Source organism: Myotis lucifugus, unplaced genomic scaffold (genome assembly GCF_000147115.1).
Source record: "Myotis lucifugus unplaced genomic scaffold, Myoluc2.0 scaffold_268, whole genome shotgun sequence".
NCBI classification, from domain to species: Eukaryota; Metazoa; Chordata; class Mammalia; order Chiroptera; family Vespertilionidae; genus Myotis; species Myotis lucifugus.
Genome location: NW_005871316.1, coordinates 1,404,220 through 1,426,945, shown reverse-complemented (window position 1 = coordinate 1,426,945; position 22,726 = coordinate 1,404,220). Strand labels below are relative to the sequence as shown.

General features: G+C 36.8%; 1 protein-coding gene and 1 pseudogene across 4 annotated transcripts in view; one reads left to right on the top strand and one right to left on the bottom strand.

The window, feature by feature from the left end:
* Window positions 1–1,810: 1,810 nt before the first annotated feature.
* SEC23A (Sec23 homolog A, coat complex II component) overlaps window positions 1,811–22,726 on the bottom strand; it is a 58,480-nt gene continuing 37,564 nt past the window's right edge. For 3 of the 4 annotated variants that reach the window (XM_006099268.2, XM_014464804.1, XM_014464805.1), the window contains 6 exons: window positions 18,942–19,019; window positions 15,363–15,524; window positions 12,796–12,882; window positions 10,716–10,871; window positions 8,989–9,054; window positions 1,811–3,174 (listed from right to left, as the gene is read on the bottom strand). In XM_006099268.2, the coding sequence (XP_006099330.1) occupies window positions 3,085–3,174; window positions 8,989–9,054; window positions 10,716–10,871; window positions 12,796–12,882; window positions 15,363–15,524; window positions 18,942–19,019 (639 nt within the window). In that variant the 3' untranslated portion in view covers window positions 1,811–3,084. The remainder of the gene's footprint in view (window positions 3,175–8,988; window positions 9,055–10,715; window positions 10,872–12,795; window positions 12,883–15,362; window positions 15,525–18,941; window positions 19,020–22,726) is intronic. The other variant, XM_023762917.1, reaches the window with a different exon arrangement.
* On the top strand, window positions 17,165–18,934 carry LOC102441343 (annotated as a pseudogene).

Below are 22,726 nucleotides of genomic sequence, written 5' to 3'. Positions count from 1 at the left end.
GGGTGAGGGGCTGAGGGCTGTTTTCAGGCTGGCTAAGCCCCCCAGCGGACCCCTTCACCCCATGAGGGTGTGGCCAGCCTGGGTGAGGGGCTGATGGCTGTTTGCAGACTGGGCCACAGCCCCCCAGCCACCCAAGGTCCCAGTGGAGGCTGGCTGGAAGAGGATATCTGGAATTTATTTCTCTTCTATAATTGAAACTTTGTTGCCATGAGTGGAGGCCACAGCCAGCTCAGAGCAGGCGGGAAGCTTGGCTTCCTCCATCGCCCAGGCAACCAAGCCTCCTGCTTGCTCCAGCTCAGTGGCCGCCATCTTGGTTGGGTTAATTTGCATATAGTCACTCTGATCGGCTGGTGGGCGTGGCTTGGGCGTAGCAAAGGTACGGTCAATTAGCATCTTTGTCTTTTATTAGTGTAGATTTTCCCAATGGACTGGGCATTCCAACTGTCAAGGGTAATCTTATTTTGTTTACCTTGGATTGAAAGAAAGAATCCCTCTTGGCCTGATCCTATAATTGCAATTCCCTTAACCATAACAGCGGGGTACTAACATCCTTTGTGTCTACGTGTCACAATTATTAAGTGAGAACGTACATCAAAGCACTGTGCACAGTTCCTTACAGATCATGAGGCCTCCATTGATACTCAGTTCCTCCTTCTCTACTTAAAAATATTACAGGCCCACCACACCAAGTCAGGAATCTCTGTTGAAAAGATCACAGGGTTATAAAAGGAAAGAGAAAAAAAGATCATAGGGTTATTATAAAATGCTCAGATATATAGCCCCGCCTTTCTGTGTACAGGAAGATAGAACAGCATTTACCTGCCATTCTTAAGTGAAGTCAAATCTAATTATCATACACCTGTAGACAGTGTGCTCTTCACAAATTATATTGAAAAAAGCAGTTTATGCTTATGAACTAAAGAACCAATTTCTAAATGTAATATGATGAAGCTTTAGAAATTAATTTCAAAGACATTTCTTTCTTGAAAATATTTCTTTGCTTCATTTGTTCCATTAATAGTCTATTTAAATAGCTAGCAATTTAGTAATAGCTAAAACTTATACACCAAAATGATCCAGGGTGATCTCTTTCAAATGGTAGCCTAAAAGGATAAAATGATATATTTGTTCATCCTTATCCCTTCACTTTAACTGAGAAGTAGAGGATAATTTAGGGGTACCAATATCACTCGAGAAAAAATAATATATTCTTTTTTTTATTATAATATATTTTATTGATTTTTTACAGAGAGAAAGGGAGAAGGATAGAGAGTTAGAAACATCGATGAGAGAGAAACATCGATCAGCTGCCTCCTGCACACTCCCTATTGGGGATGTGCCCGCAACCAAGGTACATGCCCTTGACCGGAATCAAACCCGGGACCCTTTAGTCCACAGGCTGACGCTCTATCCACTGAGCCAAACCGGTTAGGGCAAAAATAATATATTCTTAAAACACATAGTTAAGGGGCCAGGCAAATTAAATATCTATTATCATCACAGAGTCTTTCCTCAATTCAAAACATGTTAACTTCAAAACACAATTCCTTATAGCAAAAGCGAATAACTATTTGGGGAGTGATGAAAATGCTCTAAAATTGATTGTGGTGATGGTAACACAAGTCTGAATATTCTCAAACCCACTGAACTGTACACTTTAAATGGGTAAGTTGTATAGTGTGTGAATTACATCTTGATAAAGCTGTCATTTGAAAAAATGAATGACTTTCATCTACTAATTAATAGCAGATTTTAAATGCTCTTTTACATTAGACAACTCAGTCTTTACTAGATTTCAAATAAGCAGGAAAACAGAGAAAAAGTATATTTTATTGGTATTTATGCCTAGCACAATTCAATTCAAATAGAACAGATTAACTTAATTTAATTAAGTATAACATATAAACAATTTTTTAAAGTTTCTGTCTCTTTTACCATCATATAATTGTGTTCATGCAAGCACAATCATCAAAACTGTCCTAAGCATGTATCATAGCACCACCTGATTTTTGTAGTACATTTCATTGTTAAATATATCTGACTTTAGCAATGTAAACATTTGCTACAAGTAAACTTCAAAAGATAAAGGTGAATGATACTAATGAATAAATCAAATAGAACTGAACATCACATGAGATAATTCAACAAAATATTATATAATACTGTTTCAATAAGAACTACAACTTAATAAATTTCACAAAATGGAAGCAGAAACAAAAAGTACTGTGTAAACTTCCAAAATAGTGTTAAAGTACTGAAGGATTTAGTGTAAAATTACCTCAGAAACACAAAGGGAAAAAACATAGCCATGCAGAGAAAACCAAAATTGTTTTAATAATTACAAGTCATTTCTTAGTGCAAAGGCTTTCTAAAATGTACTCTCACAAAATGGTTTATTTTCTATCTCCCTTTAAAAAAAAACCATGTTTAATCACATAAGTTGGGTATGTGTAGGAATTTCATATTTATTGTTAGACTGGGGATTGTTACCAAAAAATTTTTCATCTCTAAACTATTTTTCCAAATGACCAAAAACATCAAATTATCTTCATGAAAATTATCATATATAGTCAAATAATTTCTAAACAAATCATCATAAAAATAATTTGCCTTAACAGATTAAGTACAGAAATACTGTATACATAAGTGATGAAAATCACAGAAAAATATTCAATGAACAGGCAAAAATGTCCACATTTATTACTGTTGATGATTTTGTTTACTTTCTAGCTAAAATTAAGAAACAAGTTTTCAAAAGTCAGTATAAACATTCAGTGCCACTTGGTCTGCAATATACAAATGAGTTATGTCTATTCTCTATTCGTACTCTTTAACATAATTAAGTTATAAAGACCTCAATATTCCAAAACCAGTTATAATACTGTGGCAAGCAAAGTCAGTTTGTTCGTATTGCTCTTATATTCCAGCTTAATCTACAAACGTGAACATTTTAGCATATGTTGTCTCAAACAATACTAATACAAAGCGTGTAGAGATATCTGTTGATTTCCACAGATTAATTGAAAAGAAAAAAAACTGAAATATTATTTCATCTTCTTAAATGTCTTTAACATGTTTAGCACTTCAAGCAGCACTTGACACGGCAAGTTTCTTCAAATGATCCATGAACACTTGTAAACTAACATCATCTGTGAGAATAGGTGCTCCAGACTCCTAGAAAAAAAGATATTTGCTATGATTTAAATAGTGTGAGACCATCAAATCTATAAGCAGTATAAGCAAATGTTTTAAACAAACAAGTAAATCATTTTAAGCACAATAATGCCTCTTTTCCTGCTGTGTAATAAAGAATGTGACTGGCCTTTGTCCCTGGGTTCCTGAGAGGGGATTCTGTATTTTTGGAATTTCCGAACAGCAGTGTCTTTGTTCTTCATGAACCCCTCAGATCACACCTGAGTTTATGCTATGAGATGAGAAGACTCAGGATGGAGGCCAGTCATTAGAAAGATCAACCACGTGATTGGAGTGTTGGGGCTTTAAGACAGGCAGACCTCCAAGGAGGGGGAAGGAGGGGAAGGAATGGGAAAACCGGGGGTTGCGGAGAGTTGAAGATTGGGTTCAATGAGGCACCAATGATTCAATCAATCACACCTATGGAAAGGAAGCACCCAAAAAAACCTCTGGATACCAAAGCTCAGCAGAGTTTCCTGTCTGACAAACCCAACAATGTCTGGGAGGAAGTCCCACAGGATTCCATGGAGAAGTGGCAGACCTCTGTATCTGGGACCCTTCCAGACCTTACTCTGTCTCTTCATTTAGCTGGTCCTAGTTTGTAATCTTTATAATAAAGCTATAATCATAAATAAGGTACTTTCCTAGGTTCTATGAGTTGTTCTATCAAATTATTGAACCTGAGGGGAGTCATGGAAACCCCCCCTAAACACACACTTAGCTAGTTGGTTGAAAGTGTGGGTAGCCTGGGATCCTACTTGCAGCTGGCATCTAAAGTGCAGGCAGTCTGGTATGGACCATATCCTTTAACTTGTGGGGTCTGAATTGACTCCAAGTGGTCAGCATCATATCTGGTGTTACAATAGCTCCATATTCCATTCTATTGGTGTTAAAAATAGCTCCATATCCAAGTTAAAAGAGTGTTAATTTTTTTTAATGAACTGGTGCTTTTATCTCGTTTAAAGAATAAGTCTCCTTATTGCTGCCTGTTTATTAAAATTGTATGTATTTTAACAGAAATGCCAGCTGTAAGGAAGCAAACATTTTTAAATAAACTATGCTTACAAGTGTCCAAGTCATTTTAATTTATTTTGTAGATTATAAGTAATTCACAAGAGTTAGGGAACATTCCTAATTTCTATTTTAATGAAAATGATATTGACAGAATGACCCTGGCAACCAAACACATTAATAATGAATTTTTATTATTGCAAGAAAAAGATTTTCTATATAATTTTTAGCCGGTAGTCGGACACCCTTAGCGCTGCCACGGAGGCAGGAGAGGCTCCCGCCACTGCCACTGTGCTTGCCAGCCGTGAGCCCAGCTTCTGGCTGAGCGGCGCTCCCCCTGTGGGAGCACACTGACCACCAGGGGGCAGCTCCTGCATTGAGCGTCTGCCCCCAATGGTCAGTGCACGTCATAGCAACTGGTCATTCCACCATTCGGTCAATTTGCATATTAGCCTTTTATTATATAGGATTTGATTTTTTTTCATTTTATACATATTTTCCCCCACCTCAATTCACTCAAACTCTGACCTATTTTTCCTAGTCAAGAAATTTAGAAAATCTATATATATATATATATATATATATGGATTTTCTAAATTATATTCTAGAAGATCTTATTTGAAATTATAAATATAAATGTTCAACTAAATCTTATCAAAAATTTGAAGCAGGTTGATCTCAATCTTTCAAGTGCACCCTTTTTCTCTTTAAAATACATCCAAGATTAGGCAGAAAGGCCAAGCTTTATGTGATTTAGCATAAGAAGCACTACAGCAAGGCCTCAGCATCTTCACAGAAGCAGTGTTGCAGTGGTGCCCTCTTCAGGCCACTCATAGATACTGGGTACTTGATTTCTGGCAAAAAGAAAACTAAGGTATTAGATTCCATATTTTTTAGTAAAATGCCTGGCTACCAAGTTAATACATAAATTGCAGTCAACAATTTAGCTTAGGGATTAAAAATTCAGATTCTAGCCCTAGCCAGTTTGGCTCAGTGGATAGGGCGTCAGCCTGCAGACTGAAGGGTCTCAGCTTCGATTCCGGCCAAGGGCACATGCCCGGGTTGTGGGCTCAATCCCCAGTAGGGGGCGTGGAGGAGGTGGCCAATCAATGATTCTCTCTCATCATTAATGTTTCTATCTCTCTCTCCCTGTCCCTTCCTCTCTGAAATCAATAAAGAAATATATATTTTAAAAATTCAGATTCTAGAGTCAGACTGTCCTAGGTTCAAATCTGGACCCTGCCACAATTTAACTATGTGATCTTGGAAAGCTTCAATTTCCTTTTCTAAAAAATAGGGTTAATAGTACCCACCTCACAGAAGTGTTTTAATAATTAAATAGGAGCGCATAAAAAGCTCAGCATAGTAACCAAAACATAACAGGCAGTTGTTTACCTTTGCTCTAAATTATTCTTTAATGTGTCCATCTTTCTTATCTCCAGTTCCAAATTATACCCAAAGTCTTTCATCTTTCATGCAATGCCTGAACTACAAAGCATAGTTCACGAGCATTATGGAAGCATGCTCTAGAAATTGTTAGCAAATAAAAAGGGCCCTCACCACTGCTGTAAAAGCCTCTTATTCACCATCTGCTGATCTATACTTCTTGTAGTTATTTTTAATCTTTTTTTATTTTCTAGCTTTAACTCCAGCACTTCTCGCTCTTAGTAATTTTCTATTACTGAAAAGAAACAGGCCATTATCCAACGTGAGCTTTCTCTCCTCCTCAAACTCTATCTTCAGCCTTCTCACCCTTTGCTTATGGAGAAATAAATGTCCTGCCTCCTTACCAATACTTCACTCCCATGTATGTAGTGCTGGTGATCACACTGTCTCCTTTTGGGGATCTTAAACATCTATAAGCTGTTCTTTTGTGTGTCCCCAATATTAGCTTCTTTAACTTGGTCTACAAATAACTTCTGTGCCCTAATTCTAATCATCATCCTTTCTATCTTACTATTTAAATTCAGGGTATTTTTAGAAAAAAATCATTTTTACTTACAACCTCAATTTCTTTACCACCCACTAATTCCTTACAAACTTCTACTCAATCACTGTATTAAACCTGCTTATCAAAGGCGACAAATGACCTTCTTGTCACCAAGTCCATCTGCCTTTTTTCAGTCTTTACCCCTCCTTTAAATGTCTGAAGCATCTCAGTGTGTGTTACCCCGTCTTCTTCCTTTTATAAAGTCCTCCCTCACCTATTATAACATGGTATTCTTTTCATTTCCTGTTCACCTTTTTGATTACTTATAAAATATTCCTACCACTCATACTTCCTCAAGGTTTTATCTCACGCCTCATTTGCCTCTTTACTCTCTCCTTGGACAAGCATCCACTGTAATGACTTTAAGTATCACGTTTCCACAATCAACTTTCACATCCTTGCCCTGATCACCAAACCCAAATTTCCAACAGCAGGCTTAATATGGACATCTAAATGGTACCTCAAACTCAATGTGTCTAAAATCGAAAGTTCTTCTGCTCTCCCACTCACTGATACATGTTCTCCTATATACTTAGGCCAAAACCCCAAATTACTTTGTTTTCCCTCAGCTATTTATTTTCTAAAAATTCAAATCTACAGAAAAGTTTTTTTTAAAAGTACCATGAACAGCCACATACTCTATAAATTCACTGATTAATATTTTGCCACATCTGCTTTATGTTTCTATATAATTTTCCTTTTCGTTTTCTTCTTCTTGAATTATTTCTACAAGTTGAAGACATCATAGCATTTTACCCCCAAACCCTTAAGGATGTATCTCTTAAGACCAAGGACAATCTCCTACATAACCACGACACCATTATCACACTCAAGAAAGCTGACCACATACTAGTATCTGACATGTATTCTATACTCAAATTTCACAAATCATCCCAATTATGTTCTTTCCCTCATATCTCTCCCTCTAATCCAGGACCCAATCAGAATTCAGATTTTGTGTATAGCTGTCCTGCCCTGGAATAACTTTTACATTCCTGCAACTTCTAACCAAGTCTCATGGTGTCTACTTTGGAGTTATCTCCCAAACCAATTCCTTTTCACTATCTTGCCTTCATTCCCTCTCACTTGGATTCCTTCAGTAGATACAGTTTCTTTTTGTTTGTTTGTTTGTTTTGTTAATCCTCACCCAAGAATATTTTTTTCCCATTGATTTTTAGAGAGAGTGGAAGGGAGGAGGAAAGACAGAGAGAGAAATATCAATGTGAGAGAGACACATCGATTGGTTGCCTCCCGCATGCACCCCCATCCGGCTAGGGATTGAGCCTGCAACCAAGGTATATGCCCTTGACCAGAATCAAACCAGAGACCCTTCATGAAGTCTGCGGGCTGATGCTCTAACCACTGAGAAAAACCAGATAGGGCAGCAAATAATAGTTTCAAGCTATAAGCTGCTCCCAATAAATCTTATCATGTGACTATATCATCTAAGACTCAAATTCACCCCTCTGTCTAAAACCTCTAATAGCATTTTGTTGCTTAACAAACAAAGACTCATCTCCTCTGTCCTCAGCCTGGCATTCAAGGTCCTCCACAATTTGGATGTACAATGCACTTCTAGTTTTTATGTTCTACTACCTGTCCCTACATGTACTCTGCACCTTAGCCCATACTCCCCTCTACCTAGAATTCCCTTCCTTAGGTAATTTCCACCTATTGAAATAATAACCATTCTAAAAGGAAATGTCCCCTTTTCTGATCACACACCCTTCTCCTGCAGGTGCTGGCAGCGCTGCGTGGGTGGGCGGGGCATCCCTCTGAAGGGGCGATCCATCATGGAGCCCCAGCCGGGTGGGCAGGGCCTACCTCTTTGGGAAGATCTATTGTGGAGCCCCGTGATCAATAGCCCCGCAGAGGAAGGCCCAGGCTACCTGGACGGCAGCGCCGATCCATCATGGAGCCCCAGCCGAGTGGGCAGGGCCTTTCTCTGCAGGGCTCCCAGGCTGTGAGAGGGCACAGGCAGGGCTGAGGGACCCCCCTACACTCCCAGTGCACAAATTTTGTGTACCAGGCCTCTAGGAGATTATAAGCTCTTCAAAGGCAGCAATGTCTGCTGTGTACCCTCAAGTACAAATATCGAGTCCTGCCTATTGTACACTAAATAAATTTGATATACTGTACCAAGAGGTTAAACTTCTACCAAATTAAAATATAATAATAATGATTTCCAGGTCTCCAGCCTCTCCTGCTCAGCTATAATCCCTGACCTCTCCAGGCTTACTGTGTGTGGCTTTTTGTGGTCATGGCCTAGCATTAAGTTTAAATCATCACTTCTGCCCGGCTGGTGTGGCTCAGTGTTAGAACGTCAACCTATGAACCAGGAGGTCATAGTTCGGTTCTGGGTTGGGGCACATACCCGGGTTGAGGGCTCATCCCTAGTGTGGGGCGTGCAGGAGGCAGCCCATCAATGATTCTCTCTCATCAATGATGTTTCTCTTTCTCACTCCCTCTCCCTTCCTCTTTGAAATCAATAAAAATATATTAAAAAATTAAAATAAATAAATCATCACTTCTATCTTGTTATACACTCTATTACTTTTTTTCTCAAGGGTGTGGTGCTAATTTTGGAATATGAAAGGGTTCTATCTATTTGATATGATCACTTTTTTATTTTCTATGGTATCACCAAATACTAATTCGATTTTCTACTCTTATTTTTTCATTACTTTTCCAACAGAAAGTGTTATCAAATACATAGGGAAAATGTAGTTCTCACGAAAATAACAAACTATAAATACACAAAGAAATAACTTCCAAGGTCTGCTATTTATACTTACTTGTCCCCAGGCATACATATTATTATGAGTCTGTGAAGGGTTGACTTTTGAAAGCAGAAAACGGGCCTTGAAAGCAAAGAAGACATAACATTATCCATCAAAAATAGGTTTAGTCAATATTAAGTTGAAGAAACATATTATTCCATCTAAAATCAATTTTATTAAAATATAACTTTTTAAAAAATGAACATTTTGAAATATGTAGGCCACTATACATTACAAATAAATAATAAATGTACCCTCTTCTTTCCAAGTCATACATTCTTAACATTAATAGCAAATAATAAATTGCTGAGTCTAAAACTCAGCATATAAAAATTGTGTGTGCAACAATTATGACTAGGTCAGTACAAAATTTACCAAACACTTGGTCTGAAACACCATCAGAGGTTTGACATTCCAAAATATGATAAAAATAAAAATCATAAAAAGAAATAAAAATAAAAATTGTGAAAACCTACATATTGTTAATTTAAACAATAACTCTCCAACTTTTTTAAACTGTAAGCTATTCTATGAGACAAACTACCCAACATTTTACCCATCTATCCACGTGCCTTATCATCATGAAAAAGCCAGAATAAAAGAGGAAAACAGCAATGCCACGGTGAAACATCAATGAGAGAACCGTCATAAATTATTATTTTATATTGGAAGATCACAGGCTGTCACATTTTTTGAAACTTAGTACCATACAAAATCTTTTTTTCTACTCTATAAGTAAACAGTTTAACACAAGACAACTGCCTCTACAGTCAGAACATCTGGATTCAAATCCCAACTCCTACATTTATTATGTTTCCTCAGCCACAAGTAACCTAAGTCCCAATTTCATTATCTGTAAAACAGAGGTAACAAAAGGACTATTAGGAGGATCAAATGAGAGATGGTATGTAAAATTCTATTAGCTTTGCAAATTCTCAATACACTGTAGCTATTATATAAAATGCTAATAATAATTGCTATTATTTCTGAAGAACAGTTATTGGTATTTACTACCTACTTTGTTATACTAGGCATAGGAATGCAGCAAAAAGAAAAAAAAGTATGATCCCTGCCTTTAACAAGCAAATGAAACAGACTTTAAAACAATTTATAACTAATTTATTGTAACTGAAATAAGTACAGTAAAATGTATTTTATAATGTAAGTTAAGGGGTCCTAGCCTAGACTTCTGAAAGGATCAAAAGGGCCATGTGTATGTGTACATGTTATCTTATTTAATCCTCATGTAATTGTAAAAACCACAAAACCTTTTTTAATACCATAATGCTTTCCTTTACATGACATTTTCTAGAAAACTAGAATGATAGAATGAGAAAAAAGAAAAAACTATGTGTCCACAAACTTCATATTCACAGACTTAATCAGTAAATAACAGCTTTAAGAAAAGTACACTAAGTTATTTCCCACACTGTCCATGTCTTCTTGCTCAACTGGAGCTGGCATACCACCATAACACTATCCTGGCCCTGTTATTGGAGCTGGGCTGTATGCAGAAATGGGAGAAACTGCCAGCATTAGTCCACTAGTCAATAATCGTATAGCTCTGCTCTCAAAACTATGGCAAAAAGTAACTATACGTACTCCTAGATACCTTCTCCTGCCATCTCCTTCCTATTTGCCTGGTAGAACAGTCTATTCAAATTAAAGTCAGAAGGCAAATAGGAACAACTCATTACAAAAGCAGCAACAAACAAACACACTAACAGAGTAACAGTACTTACCTGGCTGCCCCCATGTTCAGTATCGATGTATCTCGGCATTGGAAATCTGGAGTGAAGAATCTCCTGGGCGTCATCCACTGGGGCTTGCAGAAGGTGGCGGAAATTTTCATATTCTGGCATGTCCTGGTATCCTGACTTGCGCCACTGGGCTATGGTCTTATTTTAAAACAATTAATGGAATTATTATTTTTAAGTTCTTGTGTATCCAAAAATTTTAAAGACATTTTTTCCAACAGAAATAATCTTCAGATAATAAGAAAATTATAGATTTTTCCACTTATCTCAATTTTTAAAGTTAATATGAATTTCAGTGTTCTTGAGTAAATAGATACACAATTAGGATATTTCTTCTACTTTAAAATAATACACTTATCAAATTAATGTTACTAAACAATATACTTATCAAATTAATGTTACTAAAAGCTATCTACCTAAGCTTATGATAAATGAGGGAAGTTTTTATTACAGAAGATTTCCCAGAGACTTCTAAATTACCTACTATTATAAAGTCTTTACCAATAGAGTTTCATTCTGGCAAGATAAGTAAACATAAAAACTTTAATAATAATAGCAATACTATTATCAAGATAATATACCTGTAGAAGAGTATTTCAATCAATTCTTTTATTAAAGCAAATGGCTCCAAATTAAATCATCCAAAAATTTAAACCTGGCTTGGCTTCTAAGTTAACTGAATCAGTCAACATACTCTATAGTTTTATATCATCTGCATTTATGATTTTTTCTTTAAGCACATTAACGAGCAATTTGAAGACACAAACATTATAAATAAAACACACAAAGAAATATGCAAAAACCTAGCTCTATCACGTTACAGGCATTATTCTTAAAAAGTAAAGAACATCCTCTCTAATAAAAGGCTAATATGCAAATTGACCTAATGACAGAAAGACCAAGCTATGACGCTGTGACACACACTGACCACCAGGGGGAAAATGCTCAACACAGGAGCTGCCCTCTGGTGGTCAGTGGGCTCCCACAGGGGGAGCAGCTCAGCCAGAAGCCAGGCTCACAGCTGGCGAGTGCAGGGGCAGTGGCAGTGGCAGGAGCCTGCCTTTGCAGCAAAGCTAAGGATGTCCAACTGCCCACAGGGAGCCCCAGACTGCGAGAGAGTACAGGCCCAGCTGAGGGATTCCACACCCCCCCCCCCAGTGCACAAATTTTGTGCACTGGGCCTCTAGTTATAAATAATAATGTTGCTCAGTGAATTGTCAGCCCAACCAGTAACAGGAGGCAGGCACTAAGAACTGTTTGTGCCCTGGCCAATTTGGCCCAGTGGATAGAGTGTCGGCCTGTGGACTGAAGGGTCCTGGGTTCGATTCCAGTCAAGGACACATGCCTGGGTTGCAGGCTTGATCCCCAGTAGGGAGCTCGCAGGAGGCAGCAGATCAAGGATTCTCTTTATCATTGATGTTTCTATCTCTCTCTCCCTCTCCCTTCCTCTCTGAAATCAATAAAAATAAATTAAAAAAATAAAACTTAAAAATATGTTTTAAAAAAAGAACATTTCTGCCCTAACAGGTTTGGCTCAGTGGATAGAGGGTTGGCCTGCGGACTGAAAGGTCCCAGGTTCGATTCCAGTCAAGGGCATGTACCATGGTTGCGGGCACATCCCCAGTAGGGGGTGTGCAGGAGGCAGCTGATCGATGTTTCTCTCCCATCAATGTTTCTAACTCTCTATCCCTCTCACTTCCTCTCTGTAAAAAAATCAATAAAATATATTTTAAAAAAAAGAACATTTTAAATGATTACATGAAATAATGAAAAAGAAAGTCTGCCCACTGACAAAGGCTGATTCTTCCCCTCTTAATGCCTTTTGGGAAAACCCCAAAATATGATCTGCCTATGTATATATCAATGCTTTTATTTTCACAACACTATGCTTTTTATAAATCTATTTGTCTAATCATGTGTGGACAAAAAGATAAAATTATCACAGGTGAGTCAATTGCAAATGAAGTAGGAAGGACCCTATTTTATACATATGGAAATAAAAGTTTATCATAGTGGAAAACACGAGGTACATAGTGACACAGCTTTAAATGCTATGGAATCTTACCTCACCATGATAAATCAAAATCTGGAAGAATGTGTCCATCAGAAGAATACGATCTGCAAGAATGCTGCTGCTATCAAGAAGAACCGGCTAACGTGAACAAAATGAGAAAGGAGGAAGAAGGAAAAATAAATTAAAGACACACAAGATCTCTCCAGGATCAATTTAAAATTTTTAAGTTTTAAATTTGTATCATATTACTTAAAACCTTTTGCTATTATGAATTCTCATGGCATATTTTAACTTTATTTTCTCAGAAATCTCTAAGCTGAGGTTAACAATTGAGAAATGAATAAAAAAGAAATCAAGGATGACTCAAGCTTGGTGGTGGAACCATTGAGTAAGAGGGGAAAAGCTTGGGATAGAGCAAATTTGGAGCAGACTGGAAGCAGGGGTTATGAAAGGAAAGGAAGTGGCCTGAGCTAATGACATGAATTTAGGTATCACATGCATGAAGATGGTAATTAGACCTATGAGATTAGACTGCATCACATAGAGAGAGGAAAGACAGAGAAGAAGTCAGAGTCCTGGAGCATAACTTAGAGGTCTGAAAGGGAGAAGCCAACAACAAAAGGAACCTGAGAAGGAACAGGTGTGAGTAGGAGGAAACCTGGCAGGTACTATAGGTGTCAGAGAAGCCTAGAGCAAAAGGTTTGCATGGAGTCCTCACTAGGAGAATACTGTTGAGAGTTCTGGCAAGATGTAGGGTAATGTTATGAGTTGTTTCAGTATGATGTTAGGGATAAGAGTCTGACTAATATGAAAAGAGAATATGAGGTGAGAAAGTATAGACAACAAGTAGATTGTGAATTTGGCTGTGACCAGAACCAAAGAGATGGGGTGTCAATTAGAAAAAAATGTCAAGTCATGGTTTTTTGTTTGTTTTAACATGAATGCCTTTTTTAAAAAATTAAATTTATGCCTGGCCGGCATGGGTCAGTGGTTGAGCCTCAACCTATGAACCAAGAGGTCACACTTCCACTCCCACCTGGGTTGCTGGCTTGATCCCCAAGAGGGGGTGGGAGGGAGGAAGGATGTGTAGAAGGCAGCTAATCAATGATTCTCTCTCATCATTAATGTTTCCATCTCTCTCTCTCTCTCTCTCTCTCTCTCTCTCTCTCTCTCTCTCCCCTTCTCTCTCTCTCTCCCTCTCTCTCTCCCTTCCTCTCTGAAATCAATGAAAACATATTTTTAATTAAATTTATTGGAATGACATTGGTTGACAACTATGAGTGCTTTTAAGGTTTATATGTTAATAAGAATAATCCATATAGAGAGAAAATGATGATAATGCAGGAAAGAAAAGAGGATAACTCAAAAGCAAAGCCTAAGAAAATGAAGCTCATAGGACTCATGGACTAAATAGAAAGGCTGGAACTTGAGAGAAGCAGGTACTAGAGATGATAGGATTCCAATTTTCTTCTAAAAACTATTCTACTTTTTCCAGATGTCTACAATTTACATATATTACTCTGAAATTTTTAAGTTATTTCTAAACTTTCTTTCTTGATTCAAAGAACTACAAAAGCAAATACATAGTTAGGTAAACATGTTAAAAATATATATTTTCATTAAAAAGTAGAAACTATGAGATAAATACTAAAACAATTATTGTAACAAAATAAAACATTTTATCCACTTTTTTTTTTTTACAAAATAGTAAATAAAAGCCTCATGAGGGATCATTAATCAATCAGTATTATTAGTATTCTCTTTATACTGACCTTTCCTGAAGTATTATTTTCAAATATGGTCCTAACATACATTTACCTGACAAAATAGACAATTTTAACTACAAGATGAAAAAACTGTTTACTTGATAAGTTAAAATAAGTGGGACAGTTTGTTAAGGAAACTAAATGGATGACTTTATCCCTTTTCTAAGTACATGACTATATAATCAACTGTAGCTTATATTCAAAAAAGACTTGAGGAAAATGAGATATTAAATCAAGAGGTTTTATTCAGACACTAAACTCTGGAATAAACTACAGATTCTAGAATCATAATCACCACTAGACATTGTTAAAAATATAAGAATCATAAGCCCTGAGGATTTGATCAACCAAATGACTGGACAAAACTATCTTAAAAGTCTCTTCTATCTCACTGTCTCATTATTTGTTTAATGATTTCCTAATATGACCTAGCATGGAGTCTAGCACATGGTAAGCACTCAGAAATATTTTAAATAAATAAATTAATAACTTAAGATAATTATTCTTGAATTAAATTCTTATATTTAGTACTGCATTTCAAAAAAAAGTTTGTTGCCCTTGCTGGTTTGGCTCAGTAGATAGAGTGTCGGCCTGCAGACCGAAAGGTCCCAGGTTCGATTCCAGTCAAGGGCACATGCCTGGAATGCGGAAGGCAGCCAATCAATGATTCCCTCTCATCATTGATGTTTCTATCTCTCTCTTCTTCTCCCTTCCTCTCTGAAATCAATAATATACATATTTTAAAAATAAATAAATAAAATCTTTCATATTAAAAAAAAAGAAAGAAAAAGTTTGTTGTTTTCTAATGGCCCACATCACCGTAACAAAAACAATTTTTTATGCCCCTCTTACCTCTGGTGGTCCACTAAAAGAATATGCATACAGAATAGGTTGAATCATGATTAGAGACTGGGTCAAGTCTTGACGCATAAAATGGTGACGATAGTATGAACTCTCATCAGGGCTGTTGTTAAAAACTTGCAAGAAAGGAGACCTTCTTAAGTGAAACATAAACTACAAGATAAAACATGTGACAGCTTTTTAATGATTTTAATATTGCAATAGGAGTCTACTATTACAAAAAGCATTTGATTACAACTACTAAAACCACAATAAAAGAAATAGCATTGAAAATTATATTTCTAAGAATCTTATTTATGATATTTACCAGTTACTTGAAAATGTAATTCAACAATTAAAAGATTAAAGTAAAAGGGGTGACTCAAAAGAAAAACAAAATTAGAGACAAAAATCCCTAGCTCAGATTTAAGTTTTTCAGAGGCTGATGCCAGGTGGTGCACATCAACATTCTTTGTTTTTATCCCTCATTTCTCTAACCACATCTCTGCGCTTTTTTATTATTCATTAACACCACCAAATACTCTAAGAGAACTTAAAAATAGATTAACAGATTTTCTGCTTTTTGTGTAACTCCCACAAATTGCACTGGAAAGGATCTGCACTGGTTTTTAAAAAGACTTACATACACCCACTTGTTTCTTAATATTTAAGGTCTTCCTTATCTCTAGGTAACATTCCCTACAGTGTTTCATTTATTCTCGCCCCTTCCACTCCTCATATATAAAAAATATCAGAAAGGGGGAGAGTTAAACCTGAATGAAGGAGCTCCACTGTCCTCTGACACAATCAAAGGTCTTTGATACAATCACTAGGATCAGTTCCAAAGTACTCCCACCCATTTGTCTTTCAGTTACTTCTCTCACCTTCCTTCAGCCCTCAGGTCTACATGTTGCTCCTGAAAAAAACTCACTCCACATTTCTCTCTCCCAACACAGGCCACTCACTGAAATTCTCATTCCTTTTCCTAATGTACTGAGCAGTTCTCTCATCCCTTACCATTTCAGCCACTCCTGTTTATTCAGAGGAGTGAGTAAATGGTAAATTTGGAGTTAAATATTTTGAAGATGAAGACCTCCATTAAATTTAGTCTATGTCACCTTTCAGAAGATCATCAGCTTTGAAAACCCAAAGTAGAAAAGTCTTTCTGGGTCTTCTGGTCTATATTTCCCACAGAGGGGAAAAGATGGGATGCCCAGACTTCTCAGAATCTAAAAGCCTAAAGCGAAGGTGTAAAGTAGGGAGAGAAGAGAAAGCAAAGAAAGTGTGGAGAATTCAGTCAAATGCTTAAGCTAATACTTTCGTTTCCTTTTCCATTAGTTTCTGCTATGAAGATGAGGCCTGAGAATTCCCAACACAGCAAGGGTTTTTGCCTGCCTTAAGACAAGTGGACTCTGCCTTTTCCCAGTTCTTTAAAACTTCACCAGAAATTTAGGGAAGTCTCCCCCTGTAAACATGGAGTTTCTATGTTACAAATCAATAAAACATTTTCCAAACAATGTAAGAGGAGCTCTGAAAAGTTGAGGCTTTAAACAAAGATTTCATGAGCAAAAATTTGAATTTCTACTTATTAATATTAATCATCATTCCAGGCTGAGCTAAAAAGCCACCTCTTCTATGAATATGTAACTGCCCTAGCTGGTTTGGCTCAGTGGATAGAGCATCAGCCTGCAGACCAAAGAGTCCTGGGTTCCATTCCGGTCAGGGGCACATACCTCAGTTGCAGGCTCCTCCCCGGCCTAGACTCTGGTCAGGGCATAATGCAGGAGGCAACCAATCGATGTGTTTCTCTCACATCTTTCCCTCTCTCTTTCACTCTCTCTGAAAACCAATGGAAAAATATCCTTGGGTGAGGATTTAAAAATAACAAAAAACATAAATATGTAACTAACCACCCATTTGGAAGGATTCCTTCCAGTTTCCTTTAAATTCTATATATCTCTCATACCATTTCTCATTTTCAGTTCTGCGATCTCACCCTTCAGATTGAAAACTCCTTAAAAATGGGATCCACGACTGTTCCCAGCCACATGAAGGCTAGAATGTGCATCCTCCTCTTTTAGGTGTGGGGAAGTCATGTCTCCTCCTGCAGTTTACGGACAAGCGGTTCCAGCCTGTCCACAACCTCACCATAGGTGTGGAGTTTGGGGCCCGTATGGTCAACATAGATGGGAAACAAATCAAATTGCAAATCTGGGATACAGCTGGGCAAGAAACTTTCTGTTCTATCACCCATTCCTACTACAGGGGAGCAGCTGGAGCACTGCTGGTGTACGACATCACAAGGCGTGAAAACTTCAACCACCTGACCTCATGGTTAGAGGATGCCCAGCAGCACTCTAGTTCCAACATGGTTATCATGCTGATTGGGAATAAGAGTGACTTAGAGTCCCGCAGGGATGGGAAGAAAGAAGGGGTGCGGGGGGGGGGGGGGGGTCCCTTACTCGGGAGCATGGACTTATATTCATGGAAACTTCAGCCAAAAACAGCCTGCAATGTTGAAGAGGCCTTCATTAACACAGCCAAAGAAATATATAGGAAGATTCAGCAGGGTTTATTTGATGTCCACAATGAGGCAAATGGCATCAAGATCGGTCCTCAACAATGTATTTCAACATCAGTGGCACCCATTGCCTCCCAGCAGAACTCTGGTGACATAGAGTCCAACTCTGGCTGCTGCTGAATGTCTGGCCTGGACGCTTTTTTTTCCTTCCTGGAACAGCTTCAGATCAATAGGCTTAAAGAGGTCTTATTAACTTTGGCTGAGTAAAGCCTCTTTTCAAGGTGTGATGTTTTGCCTTTCCACTTAAAGACCAGCGAAAATTTGGGCCCTTACCAACCTGCCCCTTCTTCAGGGACGTGAGCATTCCTTATAGATTAGGGCTCTTCTTATACTCCCACTTTAATTACTAAAATGTTAGTATCAAAGTTGATTGTCATGGCAATGAAAAAATAAATTATTTTAGAAGTATTAAAAAAATGGGATCCACATCAGTCATCTTTATTCTCCTAAAGTTCCTTGCACATAGTACTTTGTTGAATAAATGTTACCTGTTACTCATATAAATAACCTAGATTTTAAAAATATCAAAATGATAGAGGGATAGATTCCACTGCCCAAATGAAAAGCTTCTGTAAGATAAATCAAATTAGCTTCTTTTCTATTTATCTGGTATATCTCCATAAAACTGTTCTTGGGTGCTGATACCATGCTATAAGACTAGTTGATTGGTCGAACCACTTCAGGTGAAGTTCTTTTGGTACCACTGTAATTAGACCCCTTATATCAGAGGGAAAACTAATCTGATCTACCTCTAATTCTATTCCATAATAGGGTTCTTATGTAGATTTCTATTCACCACAAATAAATGACTATTTGCAAGGGCAACATAAAAATACTATATACTTTTTTCACTGACGACTCACAGCATAATATTAATTTCTTAGCTATCCCAAAACTTACCTAACCAAAAGAATAAATAGGCTTTGTAAGTTGAGAAATAAAAGTCAATAAGGAAAGTGAGACCCAACACTATTATCAACACAAAGAACACAGACCTTTTATCTACTCACCTGTGGATAAAGGGAGAAAGTTTCTGAAAATCTGAAGGAACTTGGATCATCTTTGTGATACTCTCCAAATTTCTGACACTAAATCAAATAAGACATGTTAGTAATATAATTCCTGGCATAGAATTAAGACTGTGGCCTATACATATTCTATTTTAAAAAGCTATTATCCTGGAACAAGGACAACAGGGGGATGAGAGCATGAGCGGGGGGGAGGATGGGAGTTAATGGGGGGGGAATGAGGACACATTTGTAATTCCTTAACTAATAAAGAATTTAAAGATTTAAAAAATAATAATATAAAAATAAATAAATCAAAATAAAAAGCTATTATCCTTTAGGAGGCAGATATTTGATATAGGCTAAAATTGGAATATTGCTTATAGACTTACTAAAAGACTTATTACAACCAAAGAAATATATTTGAATTTCAGAACTACTATATCATTTATGTGTTTATCTATGCCTTATCTATAATAATAAAAGGGTGATATGCTAATTAGACTGGATGTCATTCCAGACATCCTTCCTGACGAAGCCAGGGCTGGAGGGAAGTCAATCCAGTTCCCGGGTGCCTGCAGGCAGCCCGGGGGAAGCCAATCTGGGTCCCAGGTGCCCAAGGGAAGCCAGTGCCAGCAGCCGGGGGAAGGAAGGCCTACTCTTGCACGAATTTTCATGCATCAGGCCTCTAGTAGAGCATATAAAAAGGCATATTTAATTTTATCACATTTTTGGCTTCCATAAAAAATCACTTCAGACCTACTGTTATCCAAAGGATAGAAATGCTATAGTTGTAGAGCCAATCCTTAGAAAACAAATCTTGCTATCTGGGAATAAGAGTTTGGCAGTCTTCAATGTTTCCTAATTATACTTCACTGGTGAAACTTATAGATTAAGATAATAATCTTCACTGTCCAATATGATAGCCACTAGCTATATGTGGTAATTTAAAGTAATTAAAAATTTTTAAAAATCCAGTTCCTCAGTTGCACTAGCCATACAGAGGTAGGCAAAAGTAGGTTTATAGTTGTAATACAAATAAATAACAATAATTAATAAGAAATACAAGGATATACTGTTTTGTATATTCACAACTATAAACCCACCTTTGCCCACCTCTACATTGAGAGCTCAATAGCCACATATGGGTAATAGTTCCATATAAACAGTGCAAACTATAGGTATTTCCACCACCTATCTCTTGGATAGTGCTGACCTAGAATATCTAATACCTTGAAAAGATGTGAAAAAGCCAATATGTCAGGTATTATTCAGAACTACAAATCACATTATATTAAATATATATATTTTCTATTGTACCTAGGAGTCTATTAAAACATTAGGTAAATCTGATATTATGGATAGTAAGGGTAATGAAAAGATTATTAACTTTTATGCTTGGGTAACTGAGGATGTCCAACAGGACAATTTCCAGGATGGGATGTATCTAATAACTATGTCCAAAATTTTTGCTTTTATTATGAACATTTTTTCATGTCATTAAATACTCTATTACTTCATTTTTAATGGCTTACTAGCATTCCACTATACTGATATTGACATCGATATAATATAACTATTTTAACCAATCATTCATCATTAGCATTTACATTTGTCCTGTTATATCTTTAGAAAGATATAAATTCCTAGAAGTAGAATTTCAGATAAAAAGTAGTTTTTAAGTTTTTGATATAAGTCACCAACTGCCTTCTTTTTTTGTTGCTGTTCTTTTTTGTTAATCCTCACCAGAGGATATTTTTCCGTTGATTTTTAGAGAGAGTGGAAGAGACAGAGAAACATAATGTCAGAGACACATCAATTGGCTGCCTCCCGCATAAGCCCTGATCAGGGCCAGGGATCGAGCATGCAACCGGGACTCTTTAGTCTGTGGGCTGACACTTTATCCACTGAGTCAAACCGGCTAGGGCACCAGCAGCCTTCTTTATACAGATATTTACAAAAGTTGTACAGATTCATACACCTACAAGCTATTCTAATTCTTATCAGTTTGACAGATGATAATTTTTGTCTTATTCTATTTTAGAACTTTGATCATAAGTAAGATTTGGTAAGTTTTTCTTATTTACTAGTCACTTCACATTTCTTCTTTTGCTAATTCCTAGTTCATGATCTTTGCTCATTTTTTGCCTAAACCTAACTGATTTGTAAGAGCTCTTACAAATGAAAATTTTCACATTCTATCATACAATAACAAATGATATTGTCTGTACTTTACCACAGATAACAATGTAAACTTTGTATAACATACACAAACATGAATTTCTAATTTTTGGGCTACTTCTTAAAAAATAAATTCTGAACACTAGTCAAATGCCCTAGTATTCACTTACCATGAGGAGTCAGCCTTATTTACAACCCAACCAAACCACTAATCACATGAGAAAAAAAAGATTGAAGCATAAAGAAGGTATATCAAAGATCCACGGTTTGAATTATTCAGAAGTAATATGATTGAGCAGATAAAGCAACGACAATAGTGTTCTTGAGAAAAATAACACTTGCAAGAAGGCTTGTCCTATCCTTAATTCAGTATTATTTATGCATCAAGGAAGCCACATTAAAAAAAAAATAGGTCAAAGCCTAAATTCCATAAGAAAATGATAATGACAAAAGTAGTCATCTTTTTTTTTAATATATATTTTATTGATTTTTTTACAGAGAGAAAGGGAGAGGGATAGAGAGTTAGAAACATCAATGAGAGAGAAACATCAATCAGCTGCCTCCTGCACACTCCTTACTGGAGATGTGCCCGCAACCAAGGTACATGCCCTTGACCGGAATCGAACCTGGGACCCTTGAGTCCGCAGGCTGACGCTCTATCCACTGAGCCAAACCGGCTAGGGCAAAAGTGGTCATCTTTAAAAAGGGCTTGGTCTCACTGGTATAGCAAGAAAAAACCTGGCTTGGGTAAAATTTTCAAGGAAAGCCCCAAGTGTCTTAAACAAGAGAAATTTCCTGGGCCAAGACTAATCAGATAAAGTGTTTTTCCATTGGAACACAATTAGTGGTTAGTGGGTAAACTAAAGGTCAATGATGAAAAAAAATCAAATATTGATTTTGAACTGTAAGAGAATGTCATTCAATAGAAAAGGTAAGAAACAGATCCATGAAGCTGTACACAAAGTGATCAACAAGAGACTGAGAATGGAGGTGGCAAATCATGTGTTGATGCCAGTACCTTAAGTGATGCTGACCAAGGGGAGCAAGAGCGTATGTAGGGTGTCCCCCCAAAATGTATACACACTTATCAGCTGATAGCTCAATTGATGTTTCTTTTCAGATTTAACCCATTGGAATTAATAATTATTCAAAGTGTATATACATTTTTGGGGAACACCCTGTATTAAAAATGTCAGAAGCAAATGTGGTACCAGCACCAACTTGGTCATATAATGCCCACTATCTAAAAATAGTTTTTAAATAGATGTTTATTTTTAATTAACATTACTCCAAATAATTAAGAAAAAAATTATATTCACTATGCCAAATTAAGGCAAAGAAGTTTGTTAGTATAATTTCATAGATTTTTCACTAGAAAAATATTAACCCTTTCTCTATTTGTGTAGCTATCACTGTTATAGCTGAAAATTCAACAGCATGGATTCAGTACAAAAAATGAGGCTACACTATATTAGCTACTTAGAATAGTTTCTGTAACTGAGGTTCATTTGTCATCACCTTAAGCTTCACTTCAATTGTACACTAAATTTGATTCAATCAACTAAAGAAAAAATGTAAAGATCATATTCTCACCACTTTTATCACAT